Source organism: Ciconia boyciana, chromosome 8, assembly GCF_034638445.1.
Source record: "Ciconia boyciana chromosome 8, ASM3463844v1, whole genome shotgun sequence".
Taxonomy (NCBI): Eukaryota; Metazoa; Chordata; class Aves; order Ciconiiformes; family Ciconiidae; genus Ciconia; species Ciconia boyciana.
This window is the reverse complement of record NC_132941.1, coordinates 42,276,826-42,300,166: the sequence shown is the minus strand read 5'-3', so window position 1 is coordinate 42,300,166 and position 23,341 is coordinate 42,276,826. Positions and strand designations below refer to the sequence as shown.

The following is a 23,341-nucleotide window of genomic DNA, read 5'->3' as shown; positions in this document are numbered from 1 at the left end:
GTCATTATGCCTGCACAGTTTGCTTTTTTTTCCAAAATGTTTGTTCCACATCGTGAGCTGATATTCCATGGTGCAATATTCTGTCAGTACAATCACAGCAGTCCCGAAGTGCTCTTGCAGTACATTGCATGGGATAACTACTAGAATATACAGAACTTTTAGCCTCCCATGATTTTTTTTTTTCCAAGTAGCCCAAAAGTTATTTTGGTTTTTTTTTTTTTTAGCAAGACAGCACCTTTAATGGCAGGCAGGCATTTCTGAGCATTGGGATGACTGTTGTCAACATGACTAGTCTGAAAAAGATATATTAGTATTCATCTCTTGAAATGCTTTTGGATGACTGGCCAGACAGACTGCTATGGCACTGATACTTGACATCTGACTGAAAGGACCTGGGATAGCAGAGATGCAGGTAAGTTGACGTATGTCTGTGGTGCGAAGCAGGACAGGGTAGAAACTGTTGGACTTCCTGGAAGTTATAGTGGTTGTAAAATTGGGCTGTAACTGCATGGAGGCGTAACTGAGTCTAAACTGGTTTGGGTTGGGTTTTTTTTGTTTGGGGTTTTTTTTAGTTGTTTTTCTTTTCTTCCATGGAAGATGACAGTAGGGAAAGACATCAGGTGAACTGAAGAATTGTGTGAATTGATGGAAAGCAACTTTGGTTGTAAAAATCTAAATACTCCTTTCTGTACTGTCTTCTCCCATGTACTCCCTACCTCCCTAAAAAGCAACAGACAGTTATTCTGCCTGATCAGATGAGCTGTTTAAATTAAAGCCACTCTGTAAGACTAACATGCATACTAGGTCTGTTTTCCTTGGTACAGTTTTAATTTCTTGTTATATGCTGTCTCCTTTGATTAATTCAAATATGTAGGAAACTAAAAAGATGGTCAGTCTGATTTTTTTATTCGGTTGTGTGTTCCAGTCAGGTATCAGCTAATTAAATACAGACAATTAACAGTTGTATCTGAGAAATGTGTTGCTTAGCCTTCAAATGTGCAGAGCATGCAAGGCTGGGATTTCCCCAGGAGAGCCGAGGAGGAGGAGGAGAGCAATCTCCCCTGGCATGGGGCAGTACTTGGTCCCACCAGCCAGGAGCTGCTGCACAGCCTCTCCTGGCAGCCGAGCACTGCCTGGCAGGGGATGGCGTTTCTTCACGAGTGGAGATTTTTCTTCTGCAAAACTCTTGGCTAGGCAACATCTTTTGGTTATTATTTCTTGAAATCATCTTGTCATTGGCCATTATAGTCTGAACCCTTTAGAAATGTTCCCTGTGAGGGTGACCTGGCTAAATCACATGTACTAGTAACTCCAGGCGTGGTCATAGCTACAAAAATTGTGCAGCTGATTGATAGTCATACATGCATGCACAGAGGATTAGAAATGCAAGTCAATGAACAGAACAGAGAGTAAAAAGTAAATTTAATTTTCCAAATATCCTTAGCTTGAATAGTCTCTGATAAAATGCTGTTTTCCTCTTGTGAGAATGGCAAAGAAAAGTGTCTTTGAGTCCAGCCCTGGGATCCTGCTGTGTCCCTCTTGTGAATGAGTAATGAAAAGTGGCCATTCATTGCTGAATGATTATTTTTCCCCTTCAATGGAGTGCAGGGGGGGAAACCCTCCAAAATCCAAGTCTTCTATGAGTCCAGCAGACTAAAAGCATCAGGAAACCTCTGGAGGGAAGTAAAAAGTTATGAATGGAGAATAAAATATTGGTGTGGAGCAAAAAGGCTGTTGTGTATAAAGAGCAGATGGGAAAATGTTGAGTTTGAAGTTTAAAAGACAAGGATCTGAATCTCATTCAGCTGAGCAGGGGGAAGTGGTTTGGGTTTCCTTTCCTTGGAGGTTGGCTCCATTTGATGAATTGTCGAGATGTGCTATAAATGTTTAAGATTTATAGGAGAGGCTCCAAGTAATACTAATGAGCAGCTAAAAATAGATATGATAGGAAAATATAAACTGACAAACAGATCATCCAGCATAACAATAACTTCATAATCACGCAACTGTTGCCAACTGAAGAGGGGAGACATGGCATGAAAATGAGCTTTTGTTTTCCACATCTGAAAGTTAAAGGAGTCAGAGTGGAAACAGATGTTCTCCAAAACAATGTGTCAGAATAACTCTAGTAACAGCCAATTGTCACCAGAGCTGAGCAAATAATTCCTCGCTTGCTCTTTGCTGGCTGATGGTTTTCCAGTGATGGGTGGGGTTTTTGTAAAGGACTGATTCATTTATTTATTTATTGTAAGAAACCTAAATGTTTTTAGGGGAAAAGTTATCAGTGTCTCACTTCTTACAGTTCTGTGCTCCTCAGGTTTTTTGGAATTTTTGTCTAAAACCTATTGGTCCTCCAAAAGCAATCTTAAGGGCTTTGGTGACTCATTTTGATTGTAAATTTTTGTGAATATCTCATTGCTGATATTTAATATTAGATGAATTGTGGAATTATAGTTGTTATTGAATTAGAAGGAATTAGATGAATTAGATGCTTTGTTTTCATAGTAAGGGGCTTGTAGAACAGCGACTGTCTTTCAGAAGAATTTTACACTGAGAATAACCACAAGGGTGGATCTTGTCTACTACTAAGCAACAATAGAAGAGTTGTTGAGCTTTCATTTTCAGGGTCTGTCTGCTGAACACCTACAGAAGAGAAACATTTGAGTCAATTGGTGATATGTGGACAGCTTGAGGGATCAAAGATCCTCCGTGCCTCTATGAATCTCGGTCTGTGCTGGGTGCCTGCTGAATGCACTCAAGATCTTTGTGGTCATGAGGACTGTTGGCAACAAGCAGGATCAGACTGCAGCAACTGGAAGACCCTATCCCTTGACAAGTGGCATTTTGCGTGAGAGGAGGCTCTGCCCACATCTTGGGCAACAGACAGATCAGAAGGGTGACCCGAGTCCCAGACCTGCTTTTGAATTTTACCTGAAGTTTAATAACTGATGTTTTTGTCAGCTGGCTGGGTTTTTAGTGTGCAGATTTTCTGTTTGTGCTACTATGAAAATATTTTTATTTGCAATGGTATTTCCATTGGGAGATGCTTTGTCTCCAGGGTAACTTCCCTGAGAGTGGTTTTAAAAGTTAGTCTGTGGAAAGTACTGCCTCTTATTTTGCAGTTTTCAAATGCCCCTTTAGACAGTAATTAAAGATGTTATTCTCTTTCTGATACTATTTTTGCCCCGACTTGGCACCTTGTTATTGTCTGAAAAGTGGGCAGAGCCATGTAGGTGTGCTCAAGGATTTGATAAAGACAATGTGGGCTTCACTGTAACTTAGTGATCAAGTGAGAAAACACTAGATGGGGCATGGCATGGCAACGTCATGGAAGGCACTCTGTGACAGGGTGGAGAATGGCTACTGGCAGAGGAGGAAGGAAAAGAACAATTTTTTAGAGGGTGAGACAGGAATAAGGTTGCTTGAACAGCTGGGCTTGTTGAGCATGAAGATGATGGAAGGATGTTATGGAGGCAGAAGCAGGAGGAGGAGAGACAGAGCCAGATCCTCAGCTAACATTGCTGGGTATTTTTAGGAGCGCTTCCTGAGAGCGCTTTCTGTATATAAACAGACGAGGTTCCAGGAGGCAGCGGTGAGGGGGAGCAGTATAACTCAATGATACTTGTACCGCAAATAGTACGTTGCAAAGAGCAAATTGTTTGACTTTATTAAACTGCAGCCTCCTGCAATGGATCAAGGGTCTAGTTTCTAAGCAAAATAATTGTAGCCTAAAGAAAACTTAACTGTTGAAAGCCTCACAGACCCTAGATTCCTGTTTGACTTGGCTTCAGGAGCTGCATATACTCTTTGAACCTCAGACTATGAAGTAAATTTGAAAGCACAAGCTATTTTGAAGCCCCTCTCAACAGCAACACATAGCTCAGCCCTGTTATCAGGAAAACACAAGACATGAAAAATAATGGGACAAGGATAACGTCTGGCAAGTAGACTTGACAGTGCTTTGCAATTCTGGAGGGGCTGGCAGGAGTTGGGCAGATCTGATCTAGACATCAGGGTTATGCAGAAGAAAGTCACCTGGTCTTGGGGGCAGTGCCGAAGTTAAAGCAGAAGTGGGAGCCACTGGCTAAAGCGGAACAGGCCAGTGTAATGCAGAACCAGGGGATCTGCCTGTGAGACTACCTGGCTCCATCCTTGCCTACAAGCACTGCATGTTACTTAGGGTGCTGTACCCAAAGAGCAGTCGTGTGTATGCTGAAGGCCATGAACAAAATGGTTACTCTGGAATGTGGTCAACTTAGGCTTGTCCAGTGGCTTGTTACTCAGCCCTGACAAGTTAGTCTTGGTCACACTTAGTTTTTTAGCTTTGTGGCCTACTTGGGTCCCAGTTCAGATTTTTTTTTTTTTTTTTGGTAAGAGAAAAAGGGCAAAAGCTATGACTTAAGAAGGTCCTATAGTAGGGCCATCCTTGCTGCAGCAACCCCAAAGCTACCTGTGCAAGGAGGCATGAATTAATGCACCTGCAAGAAAAAGGCTGACACTCTTAGCTGTCACCACTACACGTGTTGTGTACCTGGGCAATATCCTGGCTGGTATTTCTTTCCATGGGAAACCTGTCCTTGGCAGCATCTCCTTCTGTGCAACTTGTTGAAAATTTCTGTCCTCTCTTCCCTTGGCTCTTTGCAGAGCAGATTTATGGTCCCACTTTCCTTTTACAAACAAACCCCTAAGTGCAAATCCAAAGGATAAATAACGCAGTGCAGACATGCCCACAGCAATATTCTCTGTATTTATCATTGCTGAAAGTCTGGGAGGAAAAGCTGGTGAAGGCAAGATATCTTATGTGAGAGAACTATTCTCATGCTTTCATGCCAATTCTGGAGGCTGGAGAGCAATCCTGTTGAGCTTTTCCCCAAACATCCTGCTGCAGCTCAGGCAAACTCCAGGTGCCTTTTCTGTGGAAAGGGGTTAAGATGCCCATCCTCCCTTGCAGGCTTCTCTGTGTGAAGTACGCCAGCTCCACCACAGCGCTGGAGGTCACTCCTTCATAAGCATGCAGAGTGGATAGGCGTTTGTAAATAAACCTCAGCATTTGCTCTGCACTGGGTAAGAAGTAGGCATGGAAAAGATGGTAGCATCAACCGATCACTTCCATCCTGCCTGTGGTCTCAGTTGACATTGCCTTTGGCAGGTAATATTTAGCTAGGGCACTGCACAAGTGTGATTACAGCTGGTGCTGCAGAGGCAATACACCTGCAGGGGAGCGAGAGGGGCTTCATTCTGCTGACTCAGCAGCAGCAAAATTGACAGCTGCTTGCTGGGACCAAAAGCCTCATTGTTAGCAAGGATGCCTGTGGTGGAAAGAAGCTATTCCTTGTTGCTTGGGCTGACCTGGTGGCTTGCAAAGAGCCAGCAACTCTGGATCTGGAAATTGTAGCACAAGATATACCTGGAACCACCCCCAATATTGTTTTCATTTTCTTTGTCTTGATTCCAGCTGTAATTTTAAGAGACTTCTGCTTAACTAAGCACAGGGGCAGTAAGCCACCTCAGTGTGCAACACGTGGGTCAGATTAGGACTGCTTAATTGTCATCAACTACTGAGCCTGCACCTGTGCCCCTGCCAGGCCACCTCCCTGATGCTGCAGCCCTTGCCTAGTTGAGGGAAGGTAACTGTGGGCTCAGGTACTGTCATCTGGTGGAGGGTGGAGAAACTGCAAGGAGATGGGGGGACCTGCCTCCCACTGTCTGAACTTTGCAGGAATGCAAAGTGCTGGAACCAGGCCAGGCTCTTCTAGAAAGGGAATTTTATGTCCTGGGGTTGGATAGCTACTTTATTGTCTTTGGGTCAGTGTTTTGACCTCTTGTTCTTCATTGTTTGATTGGGTTTGTTGTGGGGTTTTGGTTTCTTTTTTTCAGAGAGAAGAGGAAGCCTCCACTATACACCTGTAGCAGTGACATCCAGCCAGCGGCCCTGCTTTGCCAGCACCCTGGCTTTCCTGGCAGGCTGCAGCTCCAGCCAGACTTACTGCTCCCAGCTGGAAGTCACACATGGCAGGGCAATCTATGGCTGTCCCTGGCCAGCTGAAATAGTCCTTCAATGGCTAACAGGCCTAGCTGGGGTAAATTTAGGCTCAGTCACTCACAAGTTGTTCACTTTAAATTCTGCCCTGCAGCTACAGATGTTTCCAGATGTGCAGCTTGCTGGGAATTATGACCTGTCCTGACGGGCTCAATGCACGGAGATTTTGGACCGTTGTGTTTCATATGCCCCTTGTGCTTTAATATAGTGCCATTTGGCTTGGCATAGGCTGAGTTACAGACACTTGAAGGGAGTGGTTAGTAAGGCAACTGAAAAGACTACTCACAAAACAGCTTCAGCGTGGTCTGCAATAAAAAAGGATCCCCAGACAGACCGAGGTGGAGGAGACCCAAGTGCCAGCAGTGGTTCAGCCACCATGCTCACTGAAATCTAATCTCCTTGCTGTGGCAGCCAGTAAGAGGTCTGTGAAAGCTATAACTTCACTGATTTTTCCATCATTAGCTATGACCTCCCTTCTTGGCCGCTTGCTCCAGTCTCAAAGGATGGGACCCTTTCTGGAGGGAAGACCCATCTCTCATTCCCTGAGAGGAAATTAGTCTGTAGCATTGCTTGTGTTTTACTTACTATGTTTATAAAAGTGGAAACAGCACCTGAATTTCTCTATAGGCTCTGCAGGGAAATCATGTTTCCATATTGCATTATGAGAAACGCAGTGGAAGTGTGCTATGCTCAGTTAATTTTTTTTAATGTATGGAGGCAAAAGAAACTTCAGTTCAGAATGAGTATATGCTTCTCTTTCTATTCAACATCCATAGTGCTATAAATACAAACTGCAGGGTACTTTCAGAACTGCAAGCCTTTAAGACCTCTCAAGAGAAAACATCACACCAAATTAATCTGCCGTCAAGTGGAAATTCTATATTGTTTGCGTTTGCCAATGTTCTGTATGTGGCTGTAATTGCACTGAAGCAAATATCTGCTTTGAGTTCTTCACAAGATTAAATGTGGCCAATTGGGCGTAAAAGAGTAATCGAAATGCAGAGCTGCTGCTTTGGATTTATTAGAGGCATTGCTCATTTTTGCTCTGACACGATGACACTAGGTTCTGGCTTTCCGTTAAAACACGGAAATTTAGGGAATGTGATTTGGAGCGCTGGGTTGCAAGCCAAGAGGAGGATGTTTCTGTCTGGCACTGCTGCCAGCCCGCAGTGCAGCAGTGGGCAGTGTGCCCCTTGCCTTATGCACGCAGGGGGAGACCTTCCTTCCCTCTGACTAGCAGTGGGGCTGTCGATAGCCGTGCCCCAGGGTGCAGCGTCTGGCTGGGACCTCCAGTATCAGCTTCTGAGGATCTCATGGTCTTTTTAAGTTCTGAGCATTTGCCATAGATTTGAAGCTGAAAGGACTTGTGAAGGTCCCAGCAAGAGCCTCCATGGCTTGTAATAGAGAGAGCCCAAGGTCTGAGTTGGATCCTGACTAGTGTCACCATGTCAGACTAAAGGAGCATGTCAGCTTGCAAAACCTGAAGTCTCACCCTATGCCAGCTGGATGTGAAATGTTAAAGACTTGCTTAAAAACCGCATGGTTTCTTTTTCTTTTTACTAGTTTAGCCATTTTCCCTCTTGCCTTATAAATGCAATTATAAGCATGTAAAGAGTCTTTTTTTCAAGTTGACTGGGCTGCCTTTTAATTCTGCATGAAAACCCAACTGCTCCCTATGCCCTGCCCAATAGGTAGTTAAATAAACAGGCCCAGGTGGGCAAAACTGCCAGTCTGAAGCCTTCTTTATTTCATTTTCTTTCAATTAGTGGGCTTATCCAAAAAGTACATACTGAACTCCTACCAGCTTGCTTATGCTCAGCCATTTCCCAAGGAGTTTCTCAGTGCAGCTACAGAGCAGTCCTGACAGCATCCTCGCACTGTCTTCAGTGAGGGCAGCATCTCTTGGTCCGGTGCCAGGAGACATGCCTCCTTGGCACTAGCAGGCCTCTGCTCCTCTGCCTTTCCTTCTTCCTAACTGGATGTCCAGCTCCTGAAGCTGCTTGAGGAAGCCGGAGTTGGGGCAGATCCCTCTGTGTGAGCGTACAGTCTGAATTGCGTCAGTGAGGGACATATCTTCGCAGATCATTAAGAAAGCGAGGACGAGAGTTGCAGATCGGCTGATTCCCATTGCACAGTGAACTAGTACTTTGCCTGGAAAAAAGGAGACAGAAATGCAATTATGCCAGGAGGCAAATGGTGTGGTTTATCATGCTGGACCAGAGAGGGAAGTGGTGCTGATACTGGGGCTGAGCAAGCAGCTGTGCTCAGCCCTGCAGAGCAGAGCTGGTGCAGTGCTGGTTGGGGAGCAATGGGGTTTTTAATGGCTGGGGACAGAAAATTCATAATTGTATTGCAGGATCCATGATTGCGCTTGTTTGGGCTTAGCTGTCAGCTTGAGGGCGTGCCCTTAGCCCTCCTGTCCAGCTTGTTGTCCATGGTGTCCCTGCTTGCTTACATGTAGTTTTAGGAGTGACGTACTTGCTGGCGAAGCTTCAAGCCTTCATACTTGAAGGCTGTGCTATGGGAAGCAGCCTTGGTGGGTTGCTTACTACCAGAGGACCTAGAAACTTGGGATTTCAAATGTGCAATGCTCAGGAGTGCTCACTGTTATTACAAGAAGGCTCCTGGTTTTCCACAAGGTCTTTTTTCTTCTTTGCTTAGGGCAGTAACGCTTTCTGAAGGTGCTGACTACTGCCCAGACCTTGTTTTGGAAGTGTGTTGGAAAATGGGTGTTAGCAGTAAGAACAGCGGCCTGTTTGTACATGCTATTTGCACCAGCTTACTTATGTTTTTTTATTTTCATAGCCTACCCTGTACATCTATAGTCACTGTTCTTCCCTAATGCCTTCATCTTCCCTCTGTGTTGGGTGATCACTAGAAAAATGGTTTATGAAATGTTTTGAGTTCCCTAGAGATTTCAGTGTGATGTGTGCACCTTCATTAAGAGTTCATTAAGAGTAATATCATAAGTCCTTCCATGTTGCTGTAAGCGAGCCTCAGGGAAGACCTTCCAGGGATCCAGGAGCGTAGCTCCCTCCTTCCCTCTGCTCTGCTTTAGGTTTCTCTGCTGTGACCACTAATGGAAGCAGCCAGAGAAATGCAATTCTGTATCATGACTACTTCCCAGGTTTCTAATGTGCGTCTTGGACCCATGCTGGAGGGAGATCAACTTTTTTTTTTTAAATGGTCTTATGTGAAATTAAAGGAAACTTTGTCAAAAGGATTGCTTTCAGATGGAAAAATTCAAGTTTGTGATCACAGAATCATTAAGGTTGGAAAAGACCTCTAAGATCATCTAGTCTAACTGTCAAACCAACACCTCCATGCCTACTAAAGCATGTCCCAAAGTGCCATGTCTACACTTTTTTTTTAACTCTTCCAGGGATGGCGACTCAACCACTTCCCTGGGCAGCCTGTTCCAATGTTTGACCACCCTTTCAGTAAAGAAATTTTTCCTAATATCCACTCTAAACCTCTCCTGGCGCAACTTGAGGCCATTTCCTCTTGTCCTATCACTTGTTACCTGGGAGAAGAGACTGACACCTACCTCACTACAACCTCCTTTCAGGTAGTTGTAGAGAGCCATAAGGTCTCCCCTCAGCCTCCACTTCTCCACGCTAAACAACCCCAGTTCTCTCAGCTGCTCCTCATAAGACTCATGCTCTAGACCCTTCACCAGCTTTGTTGCCCTTCTCTGGACACGCTCCAGCACCTCAATGTCTCTCTTGTAGTGAGGGGCCCAAAACTGAACACAGTATTCGAGGTGCGGCCTCACCAGTGCTGAGTACAGGGGCACGATCACTTCCCTAGTCCTGCTGGCCACACTATTCCTGATACAAGCCAGGATGCCATTGGCTTTCTTGGCCACCTGGCACACTGCCAGCTCATACTCAGCCAGCTGTCAACCAGCACCCCCAGGGCCTTCTCTGCCAGGCAGCTTTCCAGCCACTCTTCCCCAAGCCTGTAGCATTGCATGGGGTTGTTGTGGCCCAAGTGCAGGACCTGACACTTGGCCTTGTTGAACCCCATACAATTGACCTTGGCCCATCGATCCAGCCTGTCCAGGTCCCTCTGTAGAGCCTTCCTACCCTCAAGCAGATCAACACTCCCATCCAGTTTGGTGTCATCTGCAAACTTACTGAGGGTGCACTCGATCCCTTCATCCAGATCATTGATAAAGATATTAAACAAGACTGGCCCCAAAACTGAGCCCTGGGGAACACCACTTGTGACCGGCCGCCAACTGGATTTAACTCCATTCACCACAACTCTCTGGGCTCGGCCATCCAGGCAGTTCTTTACCCAGCAAAGAGTACACCCGCCTAAGCTATGAGCCGCCAGCTTCTCTAGGAGAATGCTGTGGAAGACAGTGTCAAAGGCTTTACTGAAGTCCAGGTAGATAACATCTACAGCCTTTCCCTCATCCACTCGGCAGGTCACCTTGTCGTAGAAGGAGATCAGGTTGGTCAAGCAGGACCTGCCTTTCATGAACCCATGCTGGCTGGGCATGAATCCCTGGTTGGCCTGCACATGCCTGTTGAGCACACTCAAGATGAACCGCTCCATAATTTTCCCCAGTACCGAGATCAGGCTGACAGGCCTGTAGTTCCCCAGATCCTCCTTCTGGCCCTTGTTGTAGATGGGGGTCACATGGGCAAGCCTCTAGTCAGCTGCGATCTCCCCTGTTAACCAGGACTGCTGATAAATGATGGGCAGTGGCTTGGCAAGCTCCTCCGCCAGCTCCCTCAGTACTCTCGGGTGGATCCCATCTGGCCCCATAGACTTGTGGGTGTCCAGGTGGTGTAGCAGGTCCTTAACTGCTTCCTCCTGGATTATGGGGGCTTTATTCTGCTCTCCATCCCTGTCTTCCAGCTCAGGGGGCTGACTACCCTGGGGATAACTGGTCTGACTATTAAAGACTGAGGCAAAGAAGGCATTAAGTACCTCAGCCTTTTCCTCATCCTTGGTGGCAATGTTCCCCCCCCCCCCCCCCTCCAATAAAGGAGGGAGATTCTCCTTGGCTCTCTTTCTGTTGTTAATGTATTTGTAAAAACATTTTTTTATTATCTCTTACAACAGTGGCCAGATTGAGTTCTAGCTGGGCTTTTGCCTTTCTAATCTTCTCTCTGCATGACTTGACGAGATCCCTGTACTCTTCTTGAGTTGTCTGCCCCTTCTTCCAAAAGTGGTAAACTCTCCTTTTTTTCCTGAGTTCCAGCAAAAGCTCCCTGTTCAGCCAGGTCAGTCGTCTTCCCCACTGTTTCGTCTTACGGCACATGGGGACAGCCTGCTCCTGCGCCTTTAGGACTTCCTTCTTAAAGAATGCCCAACCCTCCTGGACCCCTTTGTCCTTCAGGACTGTCTCCCTCTGGAGAGGACAGTCCTTTCCCTCTGGGTGTGAGCAAAGAGCTCATTCTGGAATCTGAAAACCTACGTCTTGTAAATACTGTAAAATGCTTCAACTTGGTATGATTTGACGAGAAAATTATAATTGGAAAAAAAAATGTTCTGTTGTTCTACTCAATTATAACCATGCCTGAAAAATTTCAAACTCTCTTTTCCTTTACTGCAGTCAGATCTAGTCTTTTCCCAGAGACCATGGCTCAGCAATTGGGCATTACTGAAATAACAAGTGATTAGAATCAGATTTGAACTTCTGACCACCTAATGGACAGCTCTGTCTCCCATTAAGGCAGCTAAAAGATGATGTATTTTTAGCATGAAAATTTCAGAACACTTCTTCACTGGAAATCTTTATAAGTTTGAAATGACGTATTTTCTGCATTTTTTTTAAATTTTAATTTTTTTAGACTGTCACATTTGTAGTCTGTTGTTTACTAATTTTATAGCTCTACAGAAATGCAATTTAACAACAATATAATTTATATCCAGAAAAAGATGAAAATCAGTAAAAACAATTCCATGTTGCTTTTTTTTCCTTTGGAGGTGGAATAAAGTACCTCAGATGCTGCTTCTCTGTAAAATGTAAGGAGAGGTAGAAAGAATGGACAGCTTTTCAGGGCTAGTTCCTTGTTCTGTTTGTGCTTACAGCATCTTAATTTCTCTCTTACCAGGGAGTGAGACAAAAATATCCTTGTTGGATGATGAGCCTAGATCCAGCCAAAAACCTCAGACTGATTGCCCCCATCTCCCCGGGTGTTAATTCTGGGTACTTTGTGCACAGCTTTTCATCTTAAATCTCATTTTGTTTGTGACAGAGTATTTATTTAGCAACCGTTCCAGTTCTGACTAATGATGATGGCATAGCCACATGCTCGGAGAGCACGAGCATGTGTTGTAAAAACCTGCTCTGGCCAGCAGGTTGAGAGAAGTGTTGAATTCCGCAACATATGTGACACAGTCACCTTTCATTATCCTGGCATGAGAAATCTGAGCTCAGCCCTAAAGATAGACATGTCTTCAGTAGAAATAAAGGGACAAATATAGTCTCCAAGGAAGCAGCGAGAACAGCTCTGGTGACAGCAGACTTGGACTGGGCATCGAAACCTTTGGGGGAAGGAAGAGGTTTTTCTAACGTAATGTCAGTTTTGCAGAATTAGAAGATCAAGTGATTTCTATTTGTGTTTTCCCATTCAGATACAGCTTCACAGAATTTATTGAGATACTGATGCCATTATTCAAGTTAAATTACATCTCTCTGTCAATTCCATTAACTCCATGGGGATTCTTGGAAGTGAAGTCCTACTTTTTATGGGAATGTGGAGAAATGCTTTGCACCCTTGCTAAAAGATAATGCTAATTTGAATTTTCACTAGACTTTTTTTTCAATGTGCTGCACTATCATTAGCCTTCACACCAACCTTGTAGGATACGTATGCTGTATTATCTTCCCTAGAGGAGGCACTTCAGACCCAAATAACCCAGGTCTGAGATTTTCAGAGGAACGTAACCGAGTCAGGACACAATTTCTCTTTGAGAAATACTGCGAATAGGGCTAAGTCCAAAAGGTCTTTGGAAAATCCATGCTTCAGCAGTTTGCAGTAGGCCTAACTACAATGCAGTGGCAGGGACTGGGGAAATCCAGACACTCACCCTCATGCACACCCCAGGTAACAGAAGCCAAGGAACAACATGTTCTGAAAAATTTTCTTGGAACCAGAACCACTTTTTTTTTTTTTTTGTCTGAAAACTTCTAAGCTACCAACACTCTACAACTAAAAGAAAAAGAAATCATATTTATGGTTTGAACTGCACCAGGAGCGGGGAAAAAACAACCAAAAAGAGATGGCCTCGATGTTGGATTTGATTTTGAATCACTAAATATTTTGAAATTCAGTCTGAATTTGGCCAGAAATTGGATGGGGGACAGGAGACTTGCTGTTCTGAACCTAATTTCTGTAAAGTTGTTCTTGAGTCCATTTTTTTTCCACCCAGATGGAGCCTTCTGCTTTGGAAAATGCTCTGCCCCACCTGCAGTCTGGAACTGAAGCCTAGCTGAGCACAGGTAAGGAAGCTGCCATTAAATATTGCTTGATGTGTTTTTGTTGGGGGGACAGGAAGCAGAACAAATTCCAGACTCCTGCTTGTATAGGCTGGCTCGTTACCCTTTTATATCTAACTCTGTGTCTGAGAGGAGGAGGTGGCGAGTAAGAACACACTTAATGATCTTCCCTGCTTCTCTGGCTTATCTGCACTTCAAAAGAGTCCTCCTAGATCAGCAACTAGCTTTAGAAAGTGTCTCAGCAAAAACCTGGACAAGCCCCAACTATTGACCTTGGACCTAATCTGCATGGCTAATATACTTGTTCCCATGAGGATGCAGCAGGTATATTTTCTTTTACATGTGCAATATCTATTCCACATTGTTAGCCTTTGTTTCACTATGCACAGAGGTTATGATAAATGCTGATACTCTGACAATAAAATGACTGTTTGTTGCAGATAAATCAGTCGTGTGAAGTGATTTAATTAATGTAAAATTGCTCTAATGAAAGCAGATTTGAATTTACTATGTGATTATTTGTAGCAAACACATTGAATGTTAAACTTGAGTCAGGAAACAAAAACTGTGTTGCTATGTGGTTCATGTTTACAGGCTCAGACCCTTGTGTCTTAGCAGTAGCTGTAAATGGGTTAAGTGGCACTCTGAACCCACCATGATATACTGCATTTGAATAGCACCTGAAGCATGTCTGCACCACGTGGGCTGACCGCAGTGGTCTTGATAACAGCGTGTTGCATCAGCCTCTCACAGGAGGCAGCCGAGATGCACCATCCCAGTACCGAGGCTCCGATTCCCGGGTGGCTGCTGGACCACAGCCTGGGAAAGCAGCGTTCACAGAGGCAGTCGTGGTGCATGCCCCTGTCATGGGGTGGGCAAGGAGGTTATAACCAGATCTTCTGTACCACAGAATCCATGCTACAAGCTGACATCCTCTAAATCTGCCTTCCCTGCCCCCATTTGTTTTAACACACAGGGAAAGAGAAGTTGGACTGATCCCACATTAGAAGGCCATGTTGCAACCTTCTCTCTGAGCATGTAACAGGATCCCTTAGGAATAATGGGATTAACTGAGGAGAAGTGGGGGCACTTAGCTTCTGGCATTATTAAATCTTGCAATCCTTATTTGAAATGTTGCACCGCACATCTCAAGCTACTTTTTGCAGAGGCAGACAATAACTGTCATCTGGCTGGGATTTGTGCAGAACAATAACACTTGGTTTTTAACAACGGATTATGGATATTATATCCAGCTCATGCCTGCTGTAACTCTACTGACATCAAAGGGTTTGCACTGGGGATAAAGTTTGCACATTCAACTGTTGGCCAAATTCAAGTTGGGAAATTCAATGTTGTTGAACAAATTAGTCATTAAAACACATAATATCTTATTGTCCTTTTGCTACTCATCATTAACTGAGCTAAATGTCCTGAACTAGCCCTTGCTTTCTTGCAGGATGGATTCAGTGTGGCTTAAGACCAGGCTCCAGACTGTCACCCAGAGTGAAGGCCCCAGCTGCCCTTGCTCCATTGAATCCAGCAGAATTATGCTGCTCCCCAGGAGGAGAGCTCAGCTGGGCTAGTGGGCCCCAGGGACTCTTCCCACTCCACTGTGGTTTTCTCATCTCCTGTTATGTTTTAGTCACTGTCCTGTAGCCAGGTGCAGAGTGAGTTTTCTATTTCTTGATTAATCGAGTGCCTATTTTGTCACAGCTGAAAATAGCAAGAAACCTACGGAGAGCTTTAAATGGTGGCATGTCCCTTCTTCCCACACCTGGAACACGTAAGGGCTGTCATCTGCTATGGCAGAGTCAAGAGAGAAGACCCTTTTCTCCTAAGTTAAGCTTCTTTCATAACCACCACCAAGAAGAAGGCAGGAGAGGAAGCCTGGCTTTTCATTTGCTCCAATGAAGTAGAAGAAGGGCAATGCCTTCCCAAGGGTTTGCCATTTCAGGAAGTTAACAGGTGTTTTTAACCTGCCTGTTTTAAACATGTTCAGAGGTCAATTAAAAGGAGAAGCTCTCTACTTGGGAGTCTTTCTCTCTGCATGGTGTTAGTTTAATAGTTTTCATGGCATGCTTTCATCTGTTCAAGTTCTCTTTCCCTTCCTCTTCTGCTAGACTTTACCAAACCCTGCTATTTATGCTTAGGTTTAGCTGCACTCCAGAAAAATGCAAATTGTACAGATGGCCATGCAAAGGGATGAGATTGATATTCACGGTGTTGCCCCTTGAGCATGAGCATGAGGGAGAAGGCCAGTATTTCCCTGACACCATGTTTTTCCTTGCAGAGAAGGGGGCAGATTGTGCATCTGCTTGCTCTTGGCTAAGCCTACCCAAACAGCTCTGTTATGTGGGCAAAGGCATAGCAGGGCTGTGCTGAAGGAAAGGCAGCCAAGGAAGCAGGGTTCATAAAATAATGCTTATATGGCATGGCTGCAATAGTAGCGCCCGTATTTCTTAATCTGTACGACAAAGATGATGAAGGAAGTCATTCAGGGTGTGATGCAGCCATTGACCACTGTGACAGGAATAGGTCCCAATTAGGAGTATATGAGTGCATGCTCCCCTGCTTCCTTTTGCTCATGCTCTGGCATCCGTGTTTCAAGAAATTGCCTTAAAAATAAATTCCTTACATCACCAAAGACGTATTCTGTTCAGCTAAGGTAGAAAACTGGAATAAATCTGACCATGCTGTTTTCTGGACTTCTAGTGTAAAGCATCAGAATTTTTCTTCAAGCATGAGGGGAGTAACAGTTCTTACTTAATTCTAATGAGTATTTGATTCATAGTTTTAAATATGTTTGTGCCTCATATAGTCTTAACTTTGACTTATCCTCCCAGGTGAAAAAGATAATTTAATTCCATTTAAAAAAAGATGTTGAATTTGCTTGTAATAGTTAAGCAGCAGTCTTAAATGACTTCTCAATCAAGCAGAAGTACCTCGTTACATCCTGAGTTTAATATGAACAGGCCTCTTGTCACCTGGTATAACTTTTTGTTCAGCATCACTGCTTATAATAAATGCCATTTTTTCTCTTCTTCTAAATGATGTCAGTAACAATCCCCTCCCTGTCTCATCCCTGCACAGGTTATGGGTATTTAGCTGCTAAATTTCTGTATCTCAGGAAATTATGTTTCCAGAACATTGTGTTTATATATTTTCTAAACTGTTGCACTTTCCTTAAAATGATGAATGTCAGCAACAGCTGGACTGTATATGATTGAATTTCACCTTGTCTCCATTCCCAGAACCCTGCTTCCATATGGAGTTCAGCAAAGCAATATCTAAAAGCATGGGAGTAGGGATAAATATGCACTCTAGACATGATGAGTTCATTGTGTTTGCCTTGAGCCTTAACTTGTTCTGCATTCATAACTTTCAGTATTTGGGCATGCATCTTGCAAAGCACTGGTTTTGTTTTCTTTTGTGGCCACCACGATTCATCTGCTGGTTTCTGGTTTTTGTCAATTGATTTGGAACTTTTTTTTTTACTCACACATGAAAAGATTTTGGATCTTACCTTTCTCTGGAGCACCACCAATAATGACTTCAATTGCAAATAGCGTATGCTGTAATAGAAATGGGTGCAGATCCAAATTCCCCAAAGATGCTGGTGGTTTTGAAATCCAAATGCAGCCCTCAGTTTCACAAAGGCAAATACTTTCTAACAGGATGGATCAAGCCCTCCAAACAGCAGTAAATGCTGAGGTATCTAGCACAGAGGTGCACTATTTTCAGTTACTGCATGTCCCTTTCCTAGATTGTACGGTGTAGATCAGATCTACTAGCTGCACATGATTAAGCTGAGTAGTTAGTATTTTAGGGCCCTCATTGATATTAAAGCTCACCAAGATGCAAGCAAAACAGTTTGCTGAGTGTATAACTGTTCTCTTAATAAATCTTTTTACCCACTTTTGAGTGGGTATCTGTACAGTTTTGTGGCACAGTGGAGACTTTAAACCCCATCACTAATTTGAAAAGATCAAGTGTACATGCCTCTTCCCAGGTCTGTGTGTCCCTATAGGTAATAAAGGATACTTGCTATTTTGTCTTTTGCTAATGAATAGCACTAGGCATAAGGAAAACCCTTTTGAAAGCCTGTTAAGTGCATCCTTTCCTGTTTCAGGGGAACAGGGGAACTCCTACCCACTGTGGGAGATCAGCAGGCGGGCATGACACTTCTCAGTTTGGGTATCTCCATTCTTACCCACATCTGCAGGTGGTTGGTTTATGCCAAATACTATTTGGTAACTTGCCCTACTTGGCTCCTATGCAGAAGGTATGCAACATGCACAGATGGTCTAGTTACCTCTTGGGGAATTCAGTGCTGCTCTTATGTATCGAGCAACGGGGTAGAAGTAAATGCTGAGATCAAAGTTTGGGTTGTCCTCTGCTTCTACTCCGTAGTAATCGACAGGCAGGTCTTTGTAGAACTTGGGTCCGGTGTCGATGTGAAATCGCCCAGCAGCAGCATTCACAACATGGGAGATGCCCATTCGGCTCAGCTGCACTTTGTCACGAGCGACGTACCTGGAAGAAGGATGGGGGGGTTATATTACCTGCTGCATGACAATGCGGAGTAAAACATGCTGCTGATGGTGCAGTTTGTTAAAACTGCATGAAGTTGTAGTGGCTATTTTCTGACAGGTTGATCAGGTGCAAAGCATCCACCAAAATGCTTCAAGACAGAAGTGGCTCATTAAGAAACTGACTTTTATGTTTCCTGCATTTTTTTCCCCAAACATCAGTTTAGGTTCTTCTCAACTGACAAAAAATAAAAAGGTGGTGGTGATGGTATTTTGCAGAAGCCAAGAGTTTTCTGGTTTGCTTTCTCACCAAGTCACCTCTGCTGAGCATCCATCAGTTCAGAGGACTGATACCATCTGGCAATGTGAGGAGAACATCAGGTTGATCCCGTTTTACCTACCTCTGGCGTGACCGCCTGCAGTACCGATGCCACAGCCCCACCAGGCTGCTGCAGTGTGGGACTCCTGTACTAATGCAGGAGGAGAAATCGGGAGGGGGAATATTATTTTGGGATACTTAGGATGCCTTTTCTCTATGCTAGCATCCTAAGCACAGTTCAGCCTTGCTCAACACTTAGACTTACTGTGAGGCACCAAATTAGTGCCTAGCTCTCTTTTTAAATAAAGAGCAGATGATTTGAGGGGATATAGGGTGGGGGCTAAGAGTTGCATTACACCTGCAACCCTTCCCTCTCTCTTACAGGTCTCCCACGTAAAGGTTTGGCCAGACTTCATCCACGTGCCCCATGGGGTGTGTGCGTGTCCAGAGCAGGCGCTGCAGCTCCTCCAGGGTCGGCGTTTCGGCACTGCTCCGGCTGCCAGGCGTCCGGCTTGAGGCACTTCTTATCTTGGGGCGCAGTAGGTCCCTGCTGCACAGGGAGTCCCAGGCCATCCTGAAAGGTGGAGGGCAGACATTCACCACCAGCCAGAGACGTTTCTGAGGTTGCCCTCTCTTCTTCTCACCCTCCCTTACCCCCTCACAAAGCTTGCCCACAGTTACAGTAGTAAGCTCTTTGGGGAAGAGATTGTCTTTTTCTCATGTCTTTATGTACTTAGCACAGCAGAGGCCACGACTGGGCTTGGGAATACTGTTGCAATATAAACAACAGTCCAGTGGCTCCCATAGTCCCATGTTGTGGTTCAGACAATGATTTCGAAGCCTGTGCTTCTTAAATAAAGTTTTATATTATTATGGCAAATTGGAAGCTAAAGCTTTTTCAAACTACTAGGCTCAGGGCCTCAGCAGGCTTATTTTGACCTGACTACTCAACCCTTCTTTCTAAGTATGTCAAACAGTCAATTAAAACATCATGATTATATTTTTAAAGGTTTTTTCGTAGTAGTATGAACTTTCCCACTTCCTATTTGGAATTCTAGATACTATTACTACCCCAGTGAAACAGACTGGTCCTTGATATGCCAGCAAGAGAGTTCTGCTTCCGAATGGAAAGAGTTAATGCTACGGAAAATGTATTGTGTAAATGTAGCTATGCAGTGGGTATAGAAACAAGTTACTAATTTCGTATGCTGAGCTTTTCCTTTAACCACGTAACTAGGACTTGCTTATATATACTTTATCTGATTTGTCTTTTATAATTTGCTCAACAAACTGAGCTGAGCTGAATAAATTGGTCATGCAAAATCTTATTCACTGGTTAAATCTTAATTGTCAACTTAAACAGGGGAAACTCTGTAAGGAGTATTTTTGTTCTTTCCAATGGTAGTTGCCAGCCGTACTTGTTGCCCAGATGACAAATGTTCATGGTAGAAAGAATCTGCATGAGTAAGTTATAGTGATTCCAGCTGCCATTCATATATTTTTTTAATAGGTTGTTTCATTTGCATTCTGCTCCTCTCTGCCCCCTCCAAGAACTGTCCCATTTCTAATCTTGAAGTAAGAACTTTAATTACAAGGAGAAACAGGTTTTTTAGGCATCAGTTTATCTCTGGAATTACTCTGTTCCCATGTGATACATTTCTTTTGAATAGTGGTTCCTTGTGTTAGCTACAGATTTGAACCATTGGGACGATTTTTGAAGAGGGGAACAGAAACTCTATTTTTACCAGAGTTATGTTTTAATATATATATATTTTTAATAATTTCTTTTCTATGTTCTAAAAATTAGTCAAGTATCTGCATTACAGAGATATTGGGAACTCTGTCAACTGAGGCAGCTTTAGAACAGAAGCATCTGTCTAGGACATGGATGAAGTTGTAGTCAATGAGTCAAAGTCTTGCTCTGCCACTGACTGCTGAATGTCTTTTGCATAAATGATTAGAGGGGTGGTTTGGGGTAGAACAGTCCAGGATGGAAAACCTGAAACCTTCCATCTTTCTGCTGAACAGCTCTGCCACTTACAAATAGGTTGTATTCACGTTCAAGCACCTCCACTGACAATTTCTTTCCAAACACTAACTGTGGTGAAAGGTTTTCATAGTTTCCCATCAAGGTACTTTCACTAGCCCTAGGTTCACATTTTGGTCTAATTTTGTTCAAAAATATTTGTCTTTGCATGCACAAAGACAGAGAGACAGTCTGAAGACTAGCCTGCTTTGGGAGCTCGTTGTACCTTTATATTAGTCCATTGTTTTGCTGAAGGAGAAATGGAGAAACCAAGTCCCTGAAATGTCCACAGAAATGAAGGAGGGAAGCAGTGACTGTTGTGTCTGTGTTAGGCCACTGAACGCTGGCTAGAAGCCACCCTTCTGCCGTGCACTTGGGTGATTTGCCTTGCCACACAGCTGCCAAGAGGGGCCTTCTCTTCTGTCAGTACACCTTCTTCTGCCACCTTCACAGGCAGCCTTGTCCTCTTGAATACAGTAAGTTTTCACCAAATAATGATGTTCCCATGATGATCTCGTATTGTCTGTATTACAAAGAGCTCCACTGTGGAATGTGCTCCCCTCCCAAATGTGCATATCTCCTCCAGTGTCAGCTTTTACTGTGAAAACAAAAGCAGATGTTCTTGCCCATTTTGGATGGCTTTATGCAAGAGGAGGCATGGAGGAATTCCCATACTGGAACAGACATCCCCCATCAATTTTGATAGCTTCTTTGATGCTGGCCACCCCAGTGCCCACTGCACCAGGTCTGCCTGGCACCCGCTGGTGATCTCAGACACCAGTGTGACTTCTCTGATCCCATGCAGGAGGTCTGCAGCAGAAATGGGACTTGCATTTCCTGTGTCCTGACCACAGGGCCATCTGCCAGTTCATTAAATACTTTCAAGAATAACAGCCTCCTCCAATCCTTCCCACCTCATAATATCTGTAGCAACTGTTCCCCTTTTTTGATGTATCTCATTCCTTGCAGTGTGGCTAATGACCACTCTAGGGCACTTCTCACTCCCTATAAAGTTGCTTTCAACTGGTTTGGTTTCTTCTTATTTACTACTGCCCATTATCCCTTCCTCTTGCCCTCTCCACTGTATAAATACTTTGATTTTCATATTACCTAGCCTCAGAAGACTGAAGACTGCTGTCAGCCTTGCTTTCCTAAGCCTCATGGGAGTGGAGAATTACAGGGCACTGCCCAAATGTCCTCGTAATGTTGCCGCATTCAGGCTGTTGTGAAGATGGGGAGGGACAGGCGGCAACTCACTCACACGGCTCTTCTGGGAGCTGTGCTTTCCAGGTCCATAACTCCATCCCTGTAACAGCTGGGTGGACAACTCTGAAGTATAGCACACCTTAGGAAAAGTGCTCCTGCAGAGATTTTTTTTTTTTAAAGTTGTCTTTCTAGAAGGGAACATAACTGCGTAGGCTTGGCAAAAGAAGGTAGTGTGTTACGTGGATATCGAAAGTTGTGGAATAATGGTCTTTATAAAATGAGTGTGCTTCAGAATTATCCTAAGGTGACTTTCAGCTTGTGCTCACATTGATCTTGTATTATAGCTAAGGCATTTACTCCTGTTGAAACACAGACATGAACTGCTGATGCTGTGTACAAAACTTATTCCATCTGCATTCTGGTCACATTTGTTCAAATGGAGAACAGCATCAGTTCATGTAAACTCTATGTCCAATGAAAGCGAAGGACTGGGGTTCAAATTTCAAATGTGAAATAATTGGAACTAACAGGCTGTGAATGATTCAAAAGCAGACAAGTCTCTGTAGGACTATTCAACTAATATGTTGAATAATGAAAACACTGAAAAAAATAATAGCTTTCCATAGAAAATTTACAGACAGGAAAACAAGGCAATTTTTTTCTGAATAAATGACTGCTCAGTTCTAGCGTCAGTCTAACATTTTAACTCACTAAATTTATACATGCAAATGTCATTTACTGAAATGCACATATTTAAAGAAAACAATGCTATGATTAAAATTTTATGTAATGTTTTCTAAGGAGCATGAATAGATTAAGACAAATTAGTGTGAAAGGAAAATTATTATATGTAATAATGTGGTGGTTCTTCATTTTAAAAATATGTTTTTAATGATTCTCGGCTCAGTTCCTCTATATTCACTTTTTGTAGTGGATCTGTTTCTGTGATGTGTGTCGTATGAATGAGCAATACAATTTTAAAATGCCGGTTTCTGAATTATATTCATATGAAATGTTCCTGATCTTTGCCCTACTGGAGTTGTATTGCAGTAATTATTCAATCACGTAGGAGAAATTTTACCATTATATTTAGATTAATTTTGAATTGGTTTGTACTACAACTGTAATTGTATCTGAACTGTGTAATAGAATTTCCTTAATTATGACTAGCAGGAGAATTGCAATCAGAAAGGCCTGTCGCAGAGCAGAAGGTCATTCTGATCATCTAGAGTGGCCTAGAGTATGACACAGGCTGTACGTGTCACCACACCATGCCTGCATCTGTAGTCCCCTTTCTGGAAACCCATTAGTGGCTTTGCTGCAGTTGGGCTATGAGAGTGGCCAGGTCAATGGTTCCTTACATATGGAGCATCCTAGGAAGAAAGGAAAGTGGTCCTGTGAGAGCTCACAGAGAGTCTCTCCTTCCTGAATGTTTAGGCTTCCTCTCTTCCCAGCAGTGAATGCCCCTGTGGACTGCATATACTGTGGATGCTTTGGTGGTTTTTCAGTTAATTCAGTGACTATGGCTTTATCCGTAACATAATTGGTGGTGGGCTGAGGAGGGGGCCTTTAGAGACGGGTATCCTTTGATAGGTGTCTCAGTCCTTGGAAACGTGTGCCCCCTTTTACTCAATTTCTCCAACACCATAGTATTTAATTGAATAAGAACAAACACAAAAGTCAGTGTAATTTGACAATTTGGCATTACATTGGTATGAGATCAAGCTAAGAGGATGGTGTGAAAGCTGAGATGAGGTGA

At 43.7% G+C, this 23,341-nt stretch overlaps 1 protein-coding gene and 1 long non-coding RNA gene across 2 annotated transcripts; one reads left to right on the top strand and one right to left on the bottom strand.

The window, feature by feature from the left end:
- Positions 1-296: 296 nt before the first annotated feature.
- On the top strand, positions 297-15,361 carry LOC140655607 (uncharacterized). The gene is made up of 3 exons (XR_012043813.1): positions 297-412; positions 13,436-13,505; positions 14,959-15,361. It is a non-coding gene; the product is annotated as an uncharacterized lncRNA (long non-coding RNA).
- On the bottom strand, positions 7,977-18,923 carry LOC140655606 (dual specificity protein phosphatase 13B-like). The gene is made up of 3 exons (XM_072870347.1): positions 18,733-18,923; positions 17,815-18,035; positions 7,977-8,191 (listed from the first exon to the last, which is right to left on the bottom strand). The coding sequence occupies exons 1-3, from the start codon at positions 18,921-18,923 to the stop codon at positions 7,977-7,979; spliced, it is 627 nt and encodes a 208-aa protein (XP_072726448.1).
- Between the last annotated feature and the right edge of the window lie 4,418 nt (positions 18,924-23,341).

Bases quoted from the DNA above. Each gene is read 5' to 3' on its own strand.
- LOC140655606 (XM_072870347.1), bottom strand. From the start codon at position 18,923: ATGGCCTGGGACTCCCTGTGCAGCAGGGACCTACTGCGCCCCAAGATA. The intron at 18,036-18,732 runs GTAAGAGAGAGG...TCCTTCTTCCAG, and splicing joins AACCTTTACGTGGGAGACCT to GTACGTCGCTCGTGACAAAG. The intron at 8,192-17,814 runs GTAACTAGACCA...CCTTTTTTCCAG, and splicing joins AGCACTGAATTCCCCAAGAG to GCAAAGTACTAGTTCACTGT.